Source organism: Vicia villosa, linkage group LG2, assembly GCF_029867415.1.
Source record: "Vicia villosa cultivar HV-30 ecotype Madison, WI linkage group LG2, Vvil1.0, whole genome shotgun sequence".
Classification (NCBI taxonomy): domain Eukaryota; kingdom Viridiplantae; phylum Streptophyta; class Magnoliopsida; order Fabales; family Fabaceae; genus Vicia; species Vicia villosa.
In genome coordinates this window covers 122,673,864-122,693,321 of record NC_081181.1, presented here as the reverse complement: position 1 = coordinate 122,693,321, position 19,458 = coordinate 122,673,864, and the positions used below count along the sequence as shown (strand labels likewise).

General features: G+C 30.8%; 1 protein-coding gene across 8 annotated transcripts; it reads right to left on the bottom strand.

Moving 5' to 3' along the window:
* LOC131651949 (protein PIN-LIKES 7-like) lies at window positions 1-8,139 on the bottom strand. 8 transcript variants are annotated; one of them, XM_058921685.1, is made up of 16 exons: window positions 8,035-8,139; window positions 5,717-5,943; window positions 5,483-5,562; window positions 5,275-5,399; window positions 4,874-4,995; window positions 4,544-4,756; window positions 4,221-4,331; window positions 4,029-4,129; window positions 3,876-3,928; window positions 3,591-3,776; window positions 2,310-3,498; window positions 1,770-2,149; window positions 1,604-1,678; window positions 1,366-1,496; window positions 909-1,041; window positions 3-797 (listed from the first exon to the last, which is right to left on the bottom strand). In XM_058921685.1, the coding sequence occupies exons 2-11, from the start codon at window positions 5,852-5,854 to the stop codon at window positions 3,371-3,373; spliced, it is 1,257 nt and encodes a 418-aa protein (XP_058777668.1). In that variant the 5' UTR covers window positions 5,855-5,943; window positions 8,035-8,139; the 3' UTR covers window positions 3-797; window positions 909-1,041; window positions 1,366-1,496; window positions 1,604-1,678; window positions 1,770-2,149; window positions 2,310-3,370. The 8 variants fall into 8 exon arrangements, with proteins under 8 accessions (XP_058777665.1, XP_058777662.1, XP_058777664.1 ...); XM_058921686.1 differs by having other exon boundaries at window positions 1,366-1,486; XM_058921682.1 differs by having other exon boundaries at window positions 1-797; window positions 1,366-1,678.
* Between the last annotated feature and the right edge of the window lie 11,319 nt (window positions 8,140-19,458).

Sequence of the window (19,458 nt, the reverse complement as noted above, 5' to 3'; positions counted from 1 at the left end):
TAAGTTCTGTTTATTCTTATCAGTTCCATTTCATAGATTTTGGTTTGGTAGTTTGTGGTCCTACTATGCTTTAAATGAGTTCGATGTTTAAGATACACAATCAGTTTGTCAATTTTGTAATTCAGATGACCTTTCAATGTATTCTATTGAGCATGCTTCTAACTTTTTAACAGAGTCCCCGTCTATCTACCTCACAACATTTTTTTCCTAACTTGTTTCTTTGCACTACAACTATTTTTTAAACAATTTAAAATGCAATATAAATATTATATATATTTGAAACAAATTTTATTACTTAAAAAGGAAAATTAATTTATAATATATTAATATTTCTACTAATCACAATTTTAATATGAAATTTCTTCTACGTACTCTCAGCAATCTTCTTTTTCCTATTTTTGCAACACAGGGAGATCCAATAAGATATTAAAAACTCGTTGGCAGACCAGGTTTACAATACATAGAGTTGAATAAAATATAAAGGCCCTTTGCACCAGAAGGAAACTTGAACTTTAATAGTGGTATTCTCTGAAATTGTATCAAAACGAAGATAGAAGTCACGTTGTTGACTGTTATTTATTTATGCTGATTGTACCAAAGAAAAAAGAACAAAGTTTGGCAATTGCACTCGCCAGACCCATGCTTGAAGCTGTAACTGGGCTTGCATCTGGAAAAAAATCAAAACAGGACCAGAATAAATCAGGATACATATGTTCAGCCTAAGTGGTGGTGCATTATAGCCTCGATCCAACTGCCTTTTCAGCATCAGATTGACTAACTCCCTTCTTGAACAGTGCCTGCCACAAGAATTCAAGTCCATCAAACAATAAAAAATCTGTTGATAATAATAGCAAGTGTGTTATGAGGAAACATTATGCTTCAGAATCTCTTCAATTTAGGAAACTAACCTAGATGCAAGTAATTTGACAGCTGATTGTTCAACATCATTGGTAGATTTGTCAAGTCGTATAAAATCCTGTTCACGAGAGTCTCCGGTGTGAGGGACTGTCAACTCTCCAACCTCTCCCATTTGGTCAGAACCTATAATGCACAAATTAACATGTTATGAAGAACTTTCAAGTTATGAACTACAATGACCATCAATTATAATGAAGCCTCTAAAGCACAAACAATCTTTCATATTGTTTATTGGCAAGCTGCGTTAAATTTGAAAGATCATGTCAACCTAAAGCATGCCAGTACTTTATTACAATACTCCTGCACCAAGCATCAAATTTAAATGCATTTCTTAAACTAACTTTTGGGAGCTTTAAATCAGAATAAGTTGGTATTCTTAAGAAAAAGTACTAATAAACTAAGTGTTTGTGGAGAAGTTAAATGTGAGAGCTTATGTAACCAGTTTACCTTCTTCTTCAATGTCATGAATGTGAAGTGGATGATTCATAAATCAACTTTCCCCTTAAAATCAAAACTCTTAAAAGCTGTAGCACCAACAGCTCCTAATTATAACTTTTTTCAAGCATACCTGCAATTGTCTTTGATTTCGATCTCTTGTCTTTAGCATCAAATATAAACACGAGGGTTTTACAGAATAAAACAATAGTGGTGAATAATGGTACAATAAAGTGAAACAACAACTTACCTCCAGTAGTTTTGGAGTGGAAACAGGTTCCAATAGAGTTTCTTGAAAACAGTGGGAGAGTAAGATCTTTGCATACTGCATAGCAATAACAGCAAATCTGAAACGAAACCCTAACTGTAAATGTCAAATATTTTCATCAAATTAATTGGTAAATCTCTTTATCAACCAGAATTAATTCGAAGTGCTCTTTGGTCTTTGACAAAACTGTCCATTTGTGATGGATTCTGACCGCGATTTTTCAGAGTTTCTTACTTTCATTGATTTCCTTCAAACTCGCACAAGGTCTTGCCATAGTGAAGCTCAAGGCCGTTTGTTTTTGTTGCGTAGAGAGATGGAGAAGAGACGGATGTATTTGTTGTGGAGAGAGACAGAGATATTTGTTGGTGACACAATTCGTAGGTTTGTGTGTGCAGGAAAAAAATCAAATCGGTAGCCTGTGTAAAGCTTCATGCTTGCAGCCCAAAAACACCTTTTTAGGGAGCATACCTGTTGAATTTTAGGGAGCACTTTGTGTAGAACACCTTTACATTCACACACCAGCTTCACCTGCAAATAAAAATTAAAAAAAGACTAATTACAGTCAGATATGAAAAGCATAAACATATTAAAAATAACAACAACAACAATCCAGTAAAAGATTAAAAACCAGAACACACAAGCATGAGTTGTCCAGTTGGTAACTTAAAAAAAAAACTAAAATACTCACTTATGGGTTGTCCGGTTGCTGAATTCAAGAACCGAAATACTGCTTTTCAGGTTGTCCAATTTATACAGGAATAAATCCGTTCAAATACATATTTTATAAGGGTATAAAAATCATTGTCGAGATACAAGGCATAATTTTCGTTGTAGTATGTTAGGAATGACAACAACCTATGGTTTTTGCCCACTTTAGAAACAGCAAACACTACCCAAAAAAAAACTTTTTATGTTTTTTCTTTTTTTTTCCTCATTTTTTCTTTCTTTTCTAAATCAATTTCTTATTTTTCTTTCTTTTCTAAATAAATTGATGGGTTCCACTTGGGATTATTTGAACCCACCCAACAGAATAGAAGGAGGAGTGATTTCAAAATTTTAAATCTCCAACTAAAAACAAATAAAAAACAAATGATTGTTTTAAGGTTTTTGTTTATAGAATAAAGAATGAAATAATATTTTCATAAGATATTGTTACTAAATTAATCTTATAAATACGTTAGAAATAGTGTATAAAATAAAAATTAAATAATATAATTAAGAAAATAGTAATCATTTTTACCTTAAAAAGTGAAAATGACATTCACTTTAAAACAAATTTTATTTGTTAGACAATCATTTTAAAACACAGAGTATTTCCGTAATGAAAATTCACTAGTAGCACCTCCCTAAACTCCACAACACCATGATATTTCTTACAGAAAATAAAACCATTATAAATATGCTGAAAAGTAAGCATTTTCAAAAGTACTTTTACTATAAGTAGAATAACAGTCAAAACTTTCATCTTAGATTCTATAAATACAAACTGAGGGAAGTGATTCTTTTTTCATCTTACATTCTATCTGAACCAATGAGAATCTATTTTGTTATATTCATCCCTGTGTTTATAGAAAACTAAAACTAAAACAATGTAAATTTTTTGTAACTAACATTAAACAATGAAAATCAAAACCAAACCAAACAAAAGAGATCTTAGATCTCTTGAAAGATGATCATATACAAAATCTTTTTTACTCTGCAACCAACGTAATGGTCGCAGAGTCCAAAAAATCGGCAACTAAATGCACACTAATTAGATAATAGCCACAAGAGAAATGTTGACCAAGCAGTGAGTGCTATGGCTGCAGCACTATATGTCCACAACAGAATAACAGAACACTCTTCATTTCCTACATCAAACAGCTGAGCCATAGTACCTGCATAACATATTTCATTCAATTTCAAACTTAGAATTTCGGACCAATAACATAATCATATATTATATGCATGAATGGATCTAATTACTTACTAATATTCATTGCTGGTGGCATTGCATATTGCATCACTAGAGTGTACTGAAACAAAGGATCCACCGGGAGAAGGCCGAAATTTGCCGCGGCTTTAACAATAAACAATCCAATAACAGGTAGCACCAAAAGCCGAGTTATAATGATGCTGATGAGCGTCAATGGTTTTACACTAGACGATTTCAAACCTGCAATTTCAATACAAAGTTAACAAAACAAAACCATTTTTCGGATACTGAGTTTCGATAAAATTCTGCTATCAGCTAGTTTTTTTTCTTCTGATATACCTTGAGTGAGGTTACCACCAAGTAAGAGTGTGATGCAAGGAATTGTTCCATTCCTGCAAAAAATTTAGTTTAAACATGTAATTGCATGGTTAGAAAACAAGTAGAAATTTTTAGGACTAATTGAAATTTTCATGACAAAATTAAGGCACTTACCCAAGTAATACAAGTGAGTCTTGGATTACTCTCAATGGAGCATTGGCTCCAATTATAAGATTTCTTAACCATGCGACACCGCCAAAGAGGAAACCGAAAAACTGATGATTGAATATGGAAGATTTGAATGTCAAATTTGGAACAAATGTAATAAAGTATAAGACAGGAAGAAGGAAAGGAAAAAGAACTCACTGTAGCAATTGCTGGCGGTGACATTAGCTCTTCTACAAGATCGCGTAGAACTTCTATGGTTCTAGCGAGAAATGATTGATTCTCCTTCTTTAATACATCTTGTTGAACAATCTGAAAATCCAGATTAACATTCATTTCATAACAATCTAATATTAATTTAGGACATTTTAATTTTATGATCGTCTTAAATAAGGGTTAAAGAAGTTAAAAGACCAGGGTTCAAACCGATGAATGAAAAAAATACTAACATAATAAAAACTAATATATACTAACATTTGCCTATAAAAATATATATAGTCATAATTTTGTTCATCAGGTCTTACAATTTGGCTTTCGGCGTCTTCAATATAACTCGACGGTGCCACTTCTATCGCAGTGCTTTCATCGTCTTTTCCCTTAAGAAGGGGAGTATTAGCATTTCCTTCAAGATCTTTGTTTGGTGCCTTTATGATCTGAGTAGCCTCAAGTTCCTTAAATCTCATTGATCTGCTTCTTATAGTTTGATAAGTATAGGTCCATATGAAGATCCCACCAAGCTACAATTGAAAAAAAGACAATATAATAAGATAGATACACTATATGCTATAGCCTAATGTAATCAAAATGTTTCAATGCAAAAATTTAATTTAAATGTGAATAAGATGAAGCCTTACTGCCATAGAGAAAGATGCATATGAGAGTGCATGGCTGCGGCAAACATCATGTGCACCAAATGGAGCTCCTTTCTCATCACATATTGCAGGGATAATCACAATAGGTAGGTTTCCCATGTTTCCTGATTAATTTAAACAATAACTCATGAATCAGATAATTTTAGATAAAAAATTCATAATATAGGATCACGACGGAAGCTTAAAATCGTTTAAAAAATGTTTCAGTCACTAAAGAGATTATTGCAATGAGGCGCATACTAGACCACTCTCTTAAAAATATCCGTAAAACCGTCTAAAATTGTACAAACAGATTATAAAATATGACGTGTCCAAGATAAAACAACTCAATTACAAGCTGTATCAGAGGCCTACTACGGTAAAGATCCGTTAAAAAAATATACCTGATGAACATGCAGCAATAATAAGACCTTCGACTTTCAAATTAGGCTTTAATAACTTCACTAGTATCCATCCTAGAATCCCTCCAATTAAGAATGTGAGTCCAACATTAACAGGCATAAACCACCTGTATAAATTGATATTAACAAATAATTAAACTAACATAACCAATTAAGACAAACACTAACGAAAATCAAAAGGCAAATGTACCATGATATCATGTCTTCAAGTGAAACACTCTTGGCAAAACTTGAAAACACAAGTGAAGGAGTGAGTACAAAGAATACAACCTGCAAAATAAGTAAATCAAGTTTGAAAAACACATCTGGATATTCCACGCAGTAATCGATTTTCTCGGTTCAACCTTAAACCAATGGCGGCCGAGATCAATTACTGCATTAACTGCAGAAAATCAATATGCAATGCATTTATTGAATATGTTACCTTGTTTAAGGATTTTCTAAATTCTGATGAAAGAAGATTGTTGAAATAGTGAGTAGCCATAAAAGCTCCCAATGCACTAATGAGCAGAACTTGAATAACCGGCATAGAAGCCGCTTCCAAAAGCTCTAGAAAACCCATTTTTGCTTTTCTTGTGCTGAACCTGAACTATACTATAGACAGTTGCTGAGTTTTGTGCTGAATCTGAACTGAAAAACTTGAATTTATTTCTGTAGAACAAGAGAAAGGTGAATTTATTTCAGTGACGAATGAATGAGTACACTAATATATCCCCACACACGTTCCAATAAATTTGGTAACAATATGACCAAATCATATGCTGTAATCAATCAAACGTAATATTATATTGCCAAATGAAGCATGTAGCATTAAATTAAATCAATACATATATCGCTGTATTTTACTCAGAAAAGAAAATGCATAGCTATATTATTATTTTCTTTATATTTAGAACGTGGTGCATGTAAAATTATCGGTAGATCATGCATCTCACACTTACCAATCTCAATTGTATGATCTGGAATTGACGAGTTGTTGATTTTATTAGTGTTTTCTAGCAATGTATTTTTTAAAGGACAAAACTATACATATATCTAAAAGGAAGAGTCAGACCTACGAACATATTCGAGGTCCGGGCAAATAGGTTCGGGCCTTTTAGTCCTTTAACCTCAAACTGACGCAATTAATCCTTATCTATAATTTCGATTTCGACTCTTAAAATTTAAATTATTCAATCTTAGATGTGCTTGAGTGCGTGAAATCAAGAGTTTGCGATGAAACAAACATCCTCCACATGAATCAAATGACATCCTAAGAAATCAGAATTATTATGAGAGTCCAAAAGAATTGGAATTCCAAAAAATAGAGGGTAAGGCAATAGGTATGAGCAAACTAGTGGAGACAAGTTGTACAGCAGATACTAGTAGTACATAGTATTGTGATGAAACAACCATCCTCCACATGTATTATTAATCACTATCATGTCATGTCCCACACCAGATTCCACCTCCCCCTAAATTCAAGGTTTATTACTACATTAAGTTACGTCGTTTTGTGACACTTGTGTCGTATAAAATTAGTATAATTCATTAATAGCTTTAAGACAAGGCAAGAAATTTATGTGTGATTAGTAATTAACTGTGTTGGATTATCAAAAAAAAAAAGTAATTAACTGCGTTGGACATTTTAGCAACCATATATGAAAAAGAAAAACAGAATTATTGTTAAGATTGATTACTACGACTAATTTGTATGGATCAGTTTAAACATAATGATTAGTGATGATGTTATGTGTGCATTATTAAAGTGAGTCAATTTTTGTGTTAAAGTCTCCGATCTTCTGTTTACGTGTCAATAGAATAAAATTTGAATTTTTTATACTTAATTAAATTGGATATTCTAATTAAATGTAATTAATTGAATTAAAATACTATTAACTTGTATTTTAATAATACATGTTAAAAAAATTTAAATTAAAAATTATTTTAAAATTTTATATTTTTCAAAAATATATATTATTATTCTAATATAAAGTTTTTATTTTTAAATTATTTAACACGAGCTCTTATGATTCAAATTAGCTGGACCTTTAACTGAAATAATGTTTAAAGTAATTTAATCAATTCAGAAGACTAAATTCACTAAAAAAAATTTCCAAAGTCATACATAATACAAATTAAAGGATTAAATTTATAATTCATCTATACATTTTAGCAAAAATGTCACGTCTCTCTATAGAGTAATATTGTATATAAAAGTTATAGTTGTAAAGTTGTACTACAATTGTATTAATTCATTATTATATGACTAAAATTATTAATTTTTTTGTTAGGATTAGGAACGTGATCCTCTGACTTTTTTCCGGAAACTGCACCTTGATTTTCTCCATCTCTCTAATAATACAATCTATTTCATCTGGTTTTCTTCTCTTTATTCATCCTTATTTTAACTCTCTTTTGAAAATATCTCTAAAGTTAGAGAATTTAGAGAACACAAAGTTAGAGGATATGAATGTTCAATGCATCCTTTTTCAACAACTTGCAATTCAATAATATTTCAGGCTTATCTTGGTTATGATGCATCAACATGTCAGATAAGGTTTCTTAAATATGTGATGTCAAATAACATGCCAATTTCTTAAAGGAATTAAAACATAAGTATTTATCATAGACACAGACAAGAGAAAAAACCAGGATGAAACAAAATTACATTAATTACATTACATATTAAAAGGACCACAAAATCAAAATGAAAGAAATAATATGCATAATGTTGAAATGAAATTGAGGTATGAATTTAACCTGGGAAATTGAGGTTCTCAGCCGCCGAAGAAATATTCTTTGCCTAAAAATCTTGCTCTGTCTGATGTATATGCATAGAGACATATGAAAGAATGTGATATATATATATATATATATATATATATATATATATATATATATATATATATATATATATATATATATATATATATATATATATATATATATATATATATATATATATCCCATCATGTTGGAGTAAACAATTTGGTTATTTCCTACAACTTTGACCAAGCCAAGGTAATCAATGACGCAAACGGATGAACATCAATCTAATATTTACTTCTTTTGTTTTTGGTATAAACATAAATAAATTCATGAATGTATTGTAATTTGTAAAACACATTATAAAAATATACTAGTTAAAAAAATATTACTATTTTTTTAAAAGTTATTGATTTATAAATATGAATAATTTATTTATATTAATGCATAAATATAAATAAATATTACGGTGAGATCAGATTCATTTAATTTAATTAGAACATATCAATTGAATTATTCCGCTCATTTCTATATTAAAAAAATATTTGATACGTTTTTTTTTACAATAATTTGAAATGATATTTTAATTTTACACATAATTTTAAATGTAAAATATACATTTTTTATTCTGTTTTTAAAAATACCATAAAAATGCGTCCCATCAGCTTTAATTAAAGGTAAATTCTTTGGTACCCTTTAGTTTGAGTTGGGTACCGGTACCCTTAGTGTTAATTGATTTGAAATTTTAATTTTTTAAAAATAAAATAATATTAAAAAATGATGTGGCATTGAATATCTTCATTTGATTGGAGGAAGGTACCGGTACCCAACCAAATTCAAGGGTACCGGAGTGTTCACCTTAATTAAATACCATTTAAATTATTGATGCATTGCATACAGTTTATTAAAATAAATGTTTAAATTATTTTTATAAGGAAAAGAAATAAAATTTTAATTTAATTATTGAAATATTTTTTAGTATGAAAATATGACTATAATTTAATTTAACTTTTATATTACAAATTAGATAATGTCATAAGTATCTGAATTTGTGTTGGTTTTTTTTTTTTTGTAAATTTGATAACTATTTTAATAATAATCAATATTTTTATTGTGTTTTATCATATTTAATTAATTTGAAGATTTATACTACATTATATCTTAAAATTTAAATGAAATAAGAATTTTTAAAATATTTCATATATTAATAATAAAAAATAGTAAAACTTTAAATAATACCTAATTTTATTATAATTGTTGTTTTAGTATTTGTGTATACCATAAAACATATGAAAGTATATAAGACTGATATAAATTAATTATTCATAATTAATTTTTTATTTATATTTTAAGAAAATGATATATTTAGGTTGAGTCTAAAGAAATTTTAAAATCATATTTGTACACTAAAATTTGAGCTTGTTGAAAATTTCTCTTAAAAAAACAATTTCATTATTAATATTGAATATGTAATTACCTTCTATATATTTCTTTTTTAATACCGATTTCGTTTAAGTTTATCTATAAAATCATATTTCGTTTTTTTTAACATATAATTTAACATATACACGATCAAATGAAATTATATGTTTATTTAATATATTGTAATATATACATGATCAAATGTTTGTATTAATATATTATTTTAATGAGTGCGTGACTTAACGGTGAAACGCTTGAGTCCTAAGAGTGTGTTCCTCTCAAGGTCTCAGGTTTGAAACCTGCTAGGTTCAAATTGCTTTAGTATGAAAAAATGATTTCATTTATAGTGTGGAGAAAAAAACTATTATTTTAGTATGAAAAAATGATTTCATTTATAGTGTGGAGAAAAAATTACGGCCGTTGTCAATAGATAATCAGAGAATATGTAAAAATTATTACAACACATAATATATCTTCAACTAATACAGACCCCTAACACTCCAACATTCTTCAAAACAAATATTTAACTATATCTCACAACACTCTAATACAAGATCATATATAGTTTAAAGTGTTTTTTACTGCTACATCTTGTAACGAAGAACTTGAATCATATATAATCTTGAATTCTCTCTTCCATCACTAAACTAATTGACGTGAGACTTAGAAAAACTTTAATCCTATATATCGTCCTGGACTCCATCTTCATTCACAAAACTAAATAATGTGAGACTTCTTCAACATGTATATTTTCAATCAACCCCAACAATCTCCACCTTAATTAAAAATAATACATTAACTTTCATTGTCTTCACCGACAATCATACTCCACCATAAAGAGCATCAACATGTATATTTTCAACCAATCACAACAATAAGAAAGGATGAGAAAATTTCAAAAGACAATACATCACATGTCTCAGAAAAAGTGTCATATTTGAACACTACTAATATTCCCCCCGTCCTACAATGAGTCACCCAGTGACCATTTCACACATATTAAGAAAAGTGTATAAAAATAAGAAAGAGAATAATGTTTTTACTATAGTACCCCTTATCTTGTATTGAGAATGTTGAATTTTTTATTAATTAGAGGGTCGAATTGGATAAAGTGTATTGGAAATTAAAATGGGTCATTCATTTTGAAACACTATTTTATTCCAAATGGACCACTCATTATGGAGCGGAGGGAGTAAAATTAAGGTATTCTTCGTATCCAGAACTTAAATTATTTATGATCATTTCGTCATCCCCTTGTAATACTGTTGAAGCGGTAAAGCGGCAAGCAACAAAAGATTTGGAAATATTTATCCGGGAATTATCGTGTCCACAGAGATTGGTGAGAAAAAATGCCGTTTGACTATCTCGCGTTCTAAGTTTCAGGATTGGGTGCGGAAAGTAAATGCGCAAAAAGTAAACAAAAGCAAATTAACATTCTCAATAGTCTAAGAGAAATAGTTACAGAATTGCATTTCGTTCTACCCGTTGATTACTTAAATCTGAAGATCTTATTGCAACACACAAACAATACGCATCAAAATCACCAGGCATCATTCGAGATGCCACATCAGTGTCCATGTCTAAAACACCGACGAAAGCTCAACCGCACTATTCACATCAGCGATGTCTCAACCGACACAAACAACATGAAGGCATTTAAACTCGATACCCACTACGATTATTAGCCCTAAATCCATGTCTGAAATCTAGAAACTAACAGATATCATTCCTAATCAAGATCTATGATGTCCATTTTTGCAACAACACAAATCCAGAGCATTTAAGCAAAAAGATCAAGAACAACAACAATGATGATTTGTAAAGCAAATATATAAACGATCCCAAGATTGACAAGTGTACGTACAATAAGAGTAGAAATATACATACAAAACCCACCATTGGAATGAAACATAGGGAAGAAAGAAGCTGAACCGGAAACTCTCACCGCGTCAAGGCAATCGAGACAAATCCATAGCCAATCCACATGATGTAGCACCAAATGGTGTTTCCTAAGCCTTTAAACTATCAAAAATGGATCGGAGCTCTTTCATGGGGGAAAGAGGTGATAAAAAACCTAAAAAATATGATTTTACAACACATATACAAAATCTGAAATCGCAGACCGCGCTAAGCACGCCTACCGCGCTAAGCGGTCTGTCCTTTATTTTTCCTAAACCGCCAGAGCGCGCTTAGCGCCAAAAACATGCGCTAAGCGCCCAACTTTCTGCCAAACTTATTAAAAATGCTCCCAGACCGCGCTTAGCGCGGTCAAGCCCGCTTAACAAAAAATTGAAATCTTGTTTTGGTCATAACTTGAGAACCGTAACTCCGATTTGCGCCCGGTTTGAAGCGTTAGAAAGCTTATTTTATGCTCTATCTAACAATGAATAAATCGAAACCAAATTGATGATTTTTATCATCCTTATTTTGAGCCTTATCCTTTGATGAATTGGTAAAATCGTGTGCGCGCCGCCGTGTCTTCGACACTTTATTCCTCAAAGCTTCAAACACACATAATTACCTACAAAAAGACAACAAAACTATCAAACGGTATATATTTACACGAAAACGTAACAAAACACAAACGATACAAATATACACAAAAACGGGGAATTATTCAAACGGTATTACAAAAAGTATCTATAAGCGCCACTTTTTACATACACTAAATAACTACATTTTGGCACTAATCAAATACGGGATTATTAGGACTGTTTTTTGCCACTGGTGGAAAAGCATGGAAGATTTACACTGTATTACTGGCCATTTCGCCGACTATTATTGACACTTTGTTATTGGAGCTAGATTCTGCAGCTTCAAAGGCTGCCTTTTTCTTTCTCTGACGTCGTCGCCGCTGAGTCCTCGTCATGAGATATTTTCCTAAATAATTCTGAGGACTAAAAGAATATTTCTTCGACACATTTGAATTATCTTGGTAAGAGGATCATGTTCCCATTTCGAAGGTCTTCCACTTTCTGTTGGTTAGCGTTGCGCTTATCCCGCGGTCGAATCTATTCTCCTTGTGGGACATTTGAAGAGGGAACATATGTCCTTCGTTGGTTTCCATGGTTCCTGGGAAACTCTTGTTTTACATTGTGAGGAACACCCTTCTTGTCGAAAATGAACAAAGGCCTCTTTCCGCCCTAGTTACCCTTCTTTGGATCTGACGGTTTGACCCCTTCAAGGCCATTAGCTGCTTCTTTATCAAACATATCGCTACACCTGGGGCATACCATTACCTCTGAATCCTTCATGTGACAACGATTCAAGAAATCAATAAGTTCTTCTTCGACTTTTAGATAGACAACTTTCATCTTGTCATTATAGTCATATATAACAACATGTTCAACATCCATGTCGAGACCTTTAATAGCAAACTTGGAGTTATATTCTAGTTTTAAGGTAGGCTCCTCGAATTTAGCAGTTTCTCATCTCTATTATGCAGATGATATTCTTATTTTGGCAGAAGCTTCCATGGAGAACATTTGGACCATTAAAGCTATCCTCTATAGTTTTGAGCTTGCCTTGGGACTCCGATTGAACTTTGCTAAGTGTAGGCTTCTAGGTATGAATATGGACTAGAGTTTCTTGGAAATAGACGTTGATTTTTTCCACTGTGAGTTTGGGACCCTCTCTTTCAAGTATCTAAGTCTCTTTGTAGGTTCTAACCCTCTACGTGAATCTTCACGAAAGCCTTTTATTTCTCTCATTTCTAGTAGCTACTTTCTTGGCGTCATAAGTATGTAAGCCTTAGTGTGAAAAATGGTTCTGTTTAATTTTGTTATAAACTCTATATCAGTTTTTTAATTTTTTATCCTTAAGATGTTTGCTAAGGTGTGGAAGAGGATTGTGATAATTCATAAGAGTTTTATGTGTGTGAGTGGAAAGGTGGTCAGAGCAAAAGCTAAAATCTCATGGGTGCGCTGGTAAGATGTTTGCAAACCTAAGTAGTGTGGTGGGTTATGAGTCTGTGATATCTTCCTAGTTAACCTGGCCTTACTAGGTAAGTGGCGTTAGAGGTTCCTATAGGCGCTTTTGTGGTTTTGAAAAATATTATAGCTTCTAGCTTTGCGGCCGTTGATATAAGATTTCTAAGGCGGGGTTAGATCCTCTAATCTTTGTTCTGCCTCCTTTTGGTGCAAAGATGTTTCTCCTATTGGCTCTAAAGTTAGGGCTCCCTCATATTGGTTCATTTATCATCTTAGTATGAGAGTGAAGTCGGGTCTTTCTACTTCCTTGGGGCCAATCCTTTTTCAGAAAAAGGTTCCTTAGGATCTACCTTACTGATCGCCACAAGGATAGATCTATGAGTGTGGTGATTATTTTACACGGTGGTGTGGTGAGGTGGTTTTTTTAGTGGCGTATACCCTTTTTTGTTCGAGAAAATGAATCCGTAAAGGATTTTACAAGGGATTTGCATGGTTTTAATCTTAGTCACAAAAGTGATTGCTAGTGGCGGTGGAAGGAGAGAATGGCGAGTACTATGTAGTTTAAACTTATAATTTGCTCATTGAGACTAAATTTGGTCTCCATTTCCCCTTGGATAGAGTAGATTGATTATTGTCTAATATTTGGGTGAATTGGACTCTATCTAAGATTGTTGGTTTTTCTTGGAAGCTTTTCTTCGATAAGTTTCCTTCTAGACTTAATCTAGTAGCCAGTAGGGGTGTCTTGTGGTCTTTATGGTGTCCACATATAATATGGGTCTCATTTTTGTATGACTTGTGAGGTCGTCTCGAAATTGTGGTATATGATCTTTAGGTGGTTAGGATTGTTCTTTATTCTTCCTGAAGATCTCATGTCGCTATGTGAGACCTTTTTTTCTCTTGTTGTGTCGTATAAGTTGGGAAGAGATTTTATTTTGATTTGATATGCACTAATTTGGTCCATTTAAAAGTCTCAAAATGATTTGATTTTTGTAAGTACTCCAATAAATGAGAAATCCCTAAGAGATATGTACATCAGCTTAAAAATGGCAACTTGGAAAATCTTTAAACACCACTCGTCCTTTCTCCACCTGGTTGACACACTACAACAATAAACGCTTTTCATGACGAAGCTTTCACGTCATCCAAAAAAAACCGAGGTTTTATTCTGAGGCTATATATATATATATATATAATAACTTGTTGCCTCGGTTGTTTTAAAAACCGAGGTGATATACCATTCAGGACATGCTTCAAATCCCAACTAATGCACTTTATGTTTTTATTTTTTAACTAATATAAAATAAATGATTTAACCCTTCGATTTCTTTGATAACTCGGGAGATAAAATAATCAGATTTTACTATAAAGCACTCGCTGAACATATTTCACCATAAAATGCTATCTTATTTGTAGTCGCCCCACCGTCGAATACATCACTTTTTTAGGATGAATTGCAAAACTTAAAAAATGTTCTTCTACCTTGAACAAAAACATTTTTTTAACTTTTGCAATCTATCTCAAACAATGGTGTTGAGGTTGTTGTCGTTGTTGAAGATTTTGAATAACTATGATTTATTCCTAAAAGTCTTCACTGATGGATTGCAAGTGCAAAAAAATATTTTTTAATTTTTGGAACAAACACCTAATTAGAAGTTGGATGCATTCAAAGCATGCAAATTGTATACGCTAGTGAAGGCAGTGATAGTGATAACATCAACAATCAATCTTGGTGAAGGCGGGTCTGACATTCAAGTGCAGATCTCTAGCATCTGGTATGGGACCTGGATATGCTGTATTTTTAATATTCTGAGTAAACAATCTTGATATTCTACGAAGATTTGTTGCATACAATATATTTTTGATATTATAGGTAAACAATGTAACCATTTTAAAAATTAAAAAAACTCTAACCCTTTTTTTTTTTAAAACCGAGGAGTTAGAGTTAAATAATTTTTTTATTTTTTTACAAAATTGATTAAATTGTTTACCCACAATATTAAAAATATATTGTATGAAACAAATATTATATGGGACCTGCTCATGCTGTAATTTTAATATTCTTCCTAAACAATCTTGATATTCTGTGAAGACTTTTTGCATACAATATATTTTTAATATTTTGGGTAAACAATGCAACCATTTTTGGTAAAAAAAATTACTCTAACCCTTCACTTATTTTACTGAGATGATAGTTAAGTGTTTTTTCACTATTCTCAATCAACAACCTTAAACAAATCTTTGTCCTCCATTTAAAGATTATCAACGCTCAAGAATCCACCATTAGTGATCCGCGTGAAACCTAAGAGACATCAATTATATAAGTTCTCTTACGATATTGGAAATCTAAATGAAACATATGAAGCGATTGAAACCTAAGGAAACTTGGAAAAGCTCTCAACGATAGATTGTAAGAGTAGAAAATCATCTGGGTTCAAGGTTTGTTCTATTAAATTTTTATTTGTACCGAAAATATTTTTGATTATTGATATTTATTATCTTACCCTTTTTTTCAATAGGAACAAATACATGCCAGATCCGTAGAGAATATCCTTTAACAAACTCTTTTGTTTTATTTTGAAAAAAGAGTTTCCTAGTATTTGATCTTGCCCAGAATATCAAGGAATTGAAGATCCAACATATGATTTTCATGGACAATTAATGTAATATTTTGGGTAAACAATGTAACGAGTTTATTTAAAAATGTAATGTTATGGTAAACATTGTAACATGATTTATTAAAAAAAACTAAAGACCCCTCGGTTTTTATGATAAACCGAGATAAAAAAGACACTAGCTTTTTGTTAATAATAAAAGTGCATAAACTGGGGTTCGAACTCATGCGACAATAAACCTTTACCTCGGTGTTTTAATCACCGAGGTGATAAGACTTTACTTTTTATGACGACCTTACTTACTTTGCTTCTGTTGCCAAGGTAAAATACATTTCGCGTATGACGTTAGAAGCGTTATTTATAGTAGTGACATACCCTGTTAGTTGTTTAAGTCAATACCACGTTGAGTAGTTTTGGTATCTTCATTGGGTCTTGTAGTGCCCCAACAATTTTTCAGGTTGATTTTTTTTACTTTTGTTGATAGTGGTTTCAAGTATTGAGTTCTAGATATGAATCCCTTTTTAAGTGGGGTGTTGGTTCTTCTCCGAGTTGTTGTGATTGAGCGCTCCTCTTTTTATTTGATGCACTATTGTTGATTTCTTTTTGTTTTTCTTTGTAATAGTTGTTTTGCTTTTTTACGAGTTGAGGTCCTCCCCATCTCTTTAAAGAAATGGAGGTGTCATTACTATTGTTTTCATTGTATAAAAAAAAATTAAAGTATACAAAATATATGTCAAACTTTTTGATGATATAAATGCATTATACCACAAAACTTTAGTAATGATGCTCTCCATTTCTTTGATCCCAACTCCTTTTTTATGTTTTATTTTGTTCTTATCCTAGATAAATATTTTTTGTGCCAGTAGCTTTGTCTTTTGTTGCCAAATTGTTGTAGCGCCTTTGTTTGTTTTTCTTTGATATCCAAATTAAAAATTATAAAATTAAAAAGTTTATATTAATAAAAATTAAATATAAATTTTTAAGACAAAATTTTGATAATTGATTCCTTAACATGACATGTGTCATAAATACACTCTACCAAAATAAATAGTAAAATTTTACAATAATTCAAACATTAATCATATTTCACTCACCTATCAATAAATTTTTGAATTAGTCCAGTGTTTTTCCTTTACCTATTACCTGAACTTTTAATTATTCAAAAAAAAATTTAAAAGTGTGTTTGATTCGAAATAGATGGAAAGAAAGTAAGAGAATGGAGAAGATATTTCAATGAAATATGTTTGGTTTAATTTTTAAAAGGGGAGGAGGCGAGAAGAATGAAGCAAAATTTCTCCAAATCACATTTTTTGTGTTTCCAAAACGGAAGGATTTAGAGGGAAGGAGAGAGAATATGAATTTTAGTATTTAATAAAATATTATATTTATTAAAATATCCTCAATTTTATTTTAGTATTTAAAATTATTATTTTCTTCCGTGTTCATGTGTCTCTTTTGTGTGATTTTTTCTATTACTTTCATTAATTTGTCATAATTATTCTTCACCTTCAAATTATTTTTTATTTAATATAAATTATAATCATTGCAATTTTTTTATTTTTCTTATAATTTTTTAATATTCATTTATGTTAATTTTTTTCCCTCTTTTTTGTTATGTATTTTATTATAATTTCTTTTATATCAAATTTTAAACCATTCATTATTTTACTGCATTAATATATATATATATATATATATATATATATATATATATATATATATATATATATATATATATATATATATATATATATACACTAAGTTAATTTATGTGTTCAAAAATTATTATCAACACATAATTTAATTTATTTTAAACTTATGTATAAATTATGAATTTTTTAATCGTTTAATATTATAAATTTTATCTGCAAAAAAATATTTATGAATTTTTCACCTTTAAATATCATATCATTTATATAAAATTAAAAATAAAATTCCTGTCATCCCCTTTAGTTTGTCTTATACTTGTGATAGTATACAATGCATGAGTAGATTCAATGATCCAAAATCAATTTGTAAACATCAACCTCAAATTGGAACACAACATTTTTTAATTTCTTAAATCCAATCTAAATTCATGCATTATTGATGCTGTCATTTTCTCAAAATCGAGACCAAATCATTTTATAATCAATTAGTGTGGCTTTGGATTAATGTCTGTAATCATTATGAAAAGAAATAGTTAGTTCTGATTAGAAAAATTCACTTGTAAAACTTAAATTCAATAACCAAAGAAAATAAATCATGTCTTGACCAACAAGAAAGGGAAAAAGGTGAAAGTTTATTATGTGGAAGCTCCAATTTTCTCTGAGATTTCGGAAGATTCGCGCTGGACGTTTATTATGTGGAAGCTCCAATTCTCTCTGAGATTTCGGAAGATTCGCGCTGGACTTCTGCAAAAACAACATTTACGGCGGAACTCAGTTGTGCTATTTTCTCATTTAGCGGTTGGCGAGTCTTTTGTTTTAGTCATAGCAGAAAAATCAAATGAATGGTTTATAAGACAAAACATTATGACATTTATATAAACTGAAATAACAAAAATTATCAAACATACTATAATTCAAAATATTTTAATTGATAGAAGGATCTGACCGTAACAACTGTGATACTTGAGAGACCCAATTTTCCCAATTGGAATCTAAGGAACCAAAGTTACACAATCGTAATACTCAATATTTTAAAAGTGCAATAAAACCTTATACAAAATAAAACAATAACAATAAAACCGTATTCAAAGACCATGTTTTTATCCTTTTCGTCAATCTCAAGATCTTTCTTAACAATTTCTTTTATAGTTTTTAAAGGTCTTTCTTGACTTCTAGTTATTTGACTTCTCTCCATCTGATCTACTATCTTTATCCGGGACGGAGCTACAAACCTGGCCGCCCCCAAACATTGCAAAACTTTCTACATTTTAAGGGGGTGATGTACAAATTATAATAAACTATGTGTTTAAATAATATTTGTTTCACAAACTTATTGTAGATTCAAAATGGCGCAGCAGTAACAGTAATTTTTGCAAGTCAAAGGTCTCAAGTTTGATCCTTAATGCTAAAAGTTTGTAATTTTATCATTTTATTTCAAAAAATGACTCTAAATGAATTGAACCTATATGTCCATCAACAAATTAATTCCTGCACTTTCCACTATGCTATCAAACAAATTATTAATTTGTTATGTAATTTTCAATATCTAATTCAGTTGTACATTATGGCCCCCTCAATAAAAACGTTCTAGCTTTGCCACCGCTCCTTACATCATAATCCATATAAAGATCTTCTCTCTACATGCATAAATCATCTTTTCTACTATAAGCATTACCCAAAAGGAAACGGCTAAGTTAGAAAACCAAAGGAAACGACTTCAAGTTAAAAAAAAAAACCAAAGGAAATGGCTACAAGTCCAAGGCATATTCAGGTTCTCTCATGAGGTTCATTTTAGCAGCAACTACA

What these genes read in the sequence shown, in the direction of transcription:
- LOC131651949 (XM_058921679.1), bottom strand. Translation starts at nt 5,854, where the DNA reads ATGGGTTTTCTAGAGCTTTTGGAAGCGGCTTCTATGCCGGTTATTCAA. An exon ending in AAGACGCCGAAAGCCAAATT is followed by an intron (nt 4,332 to 4,543) that starts GTAAGACCTGAT and finishes CTGGATTTTCAG; the next exon opens with ATTGTTCAACAAGATGTATT. An exon ending in TGGTGGTAACCTCACTCAAG is followed by an intron (nt 3,777 to 3,875) that starts GTATATCAGAAG and finishes TTGAAATTGCAG; the next exon opens with GTTTGAAATCGTCTAGTGTA.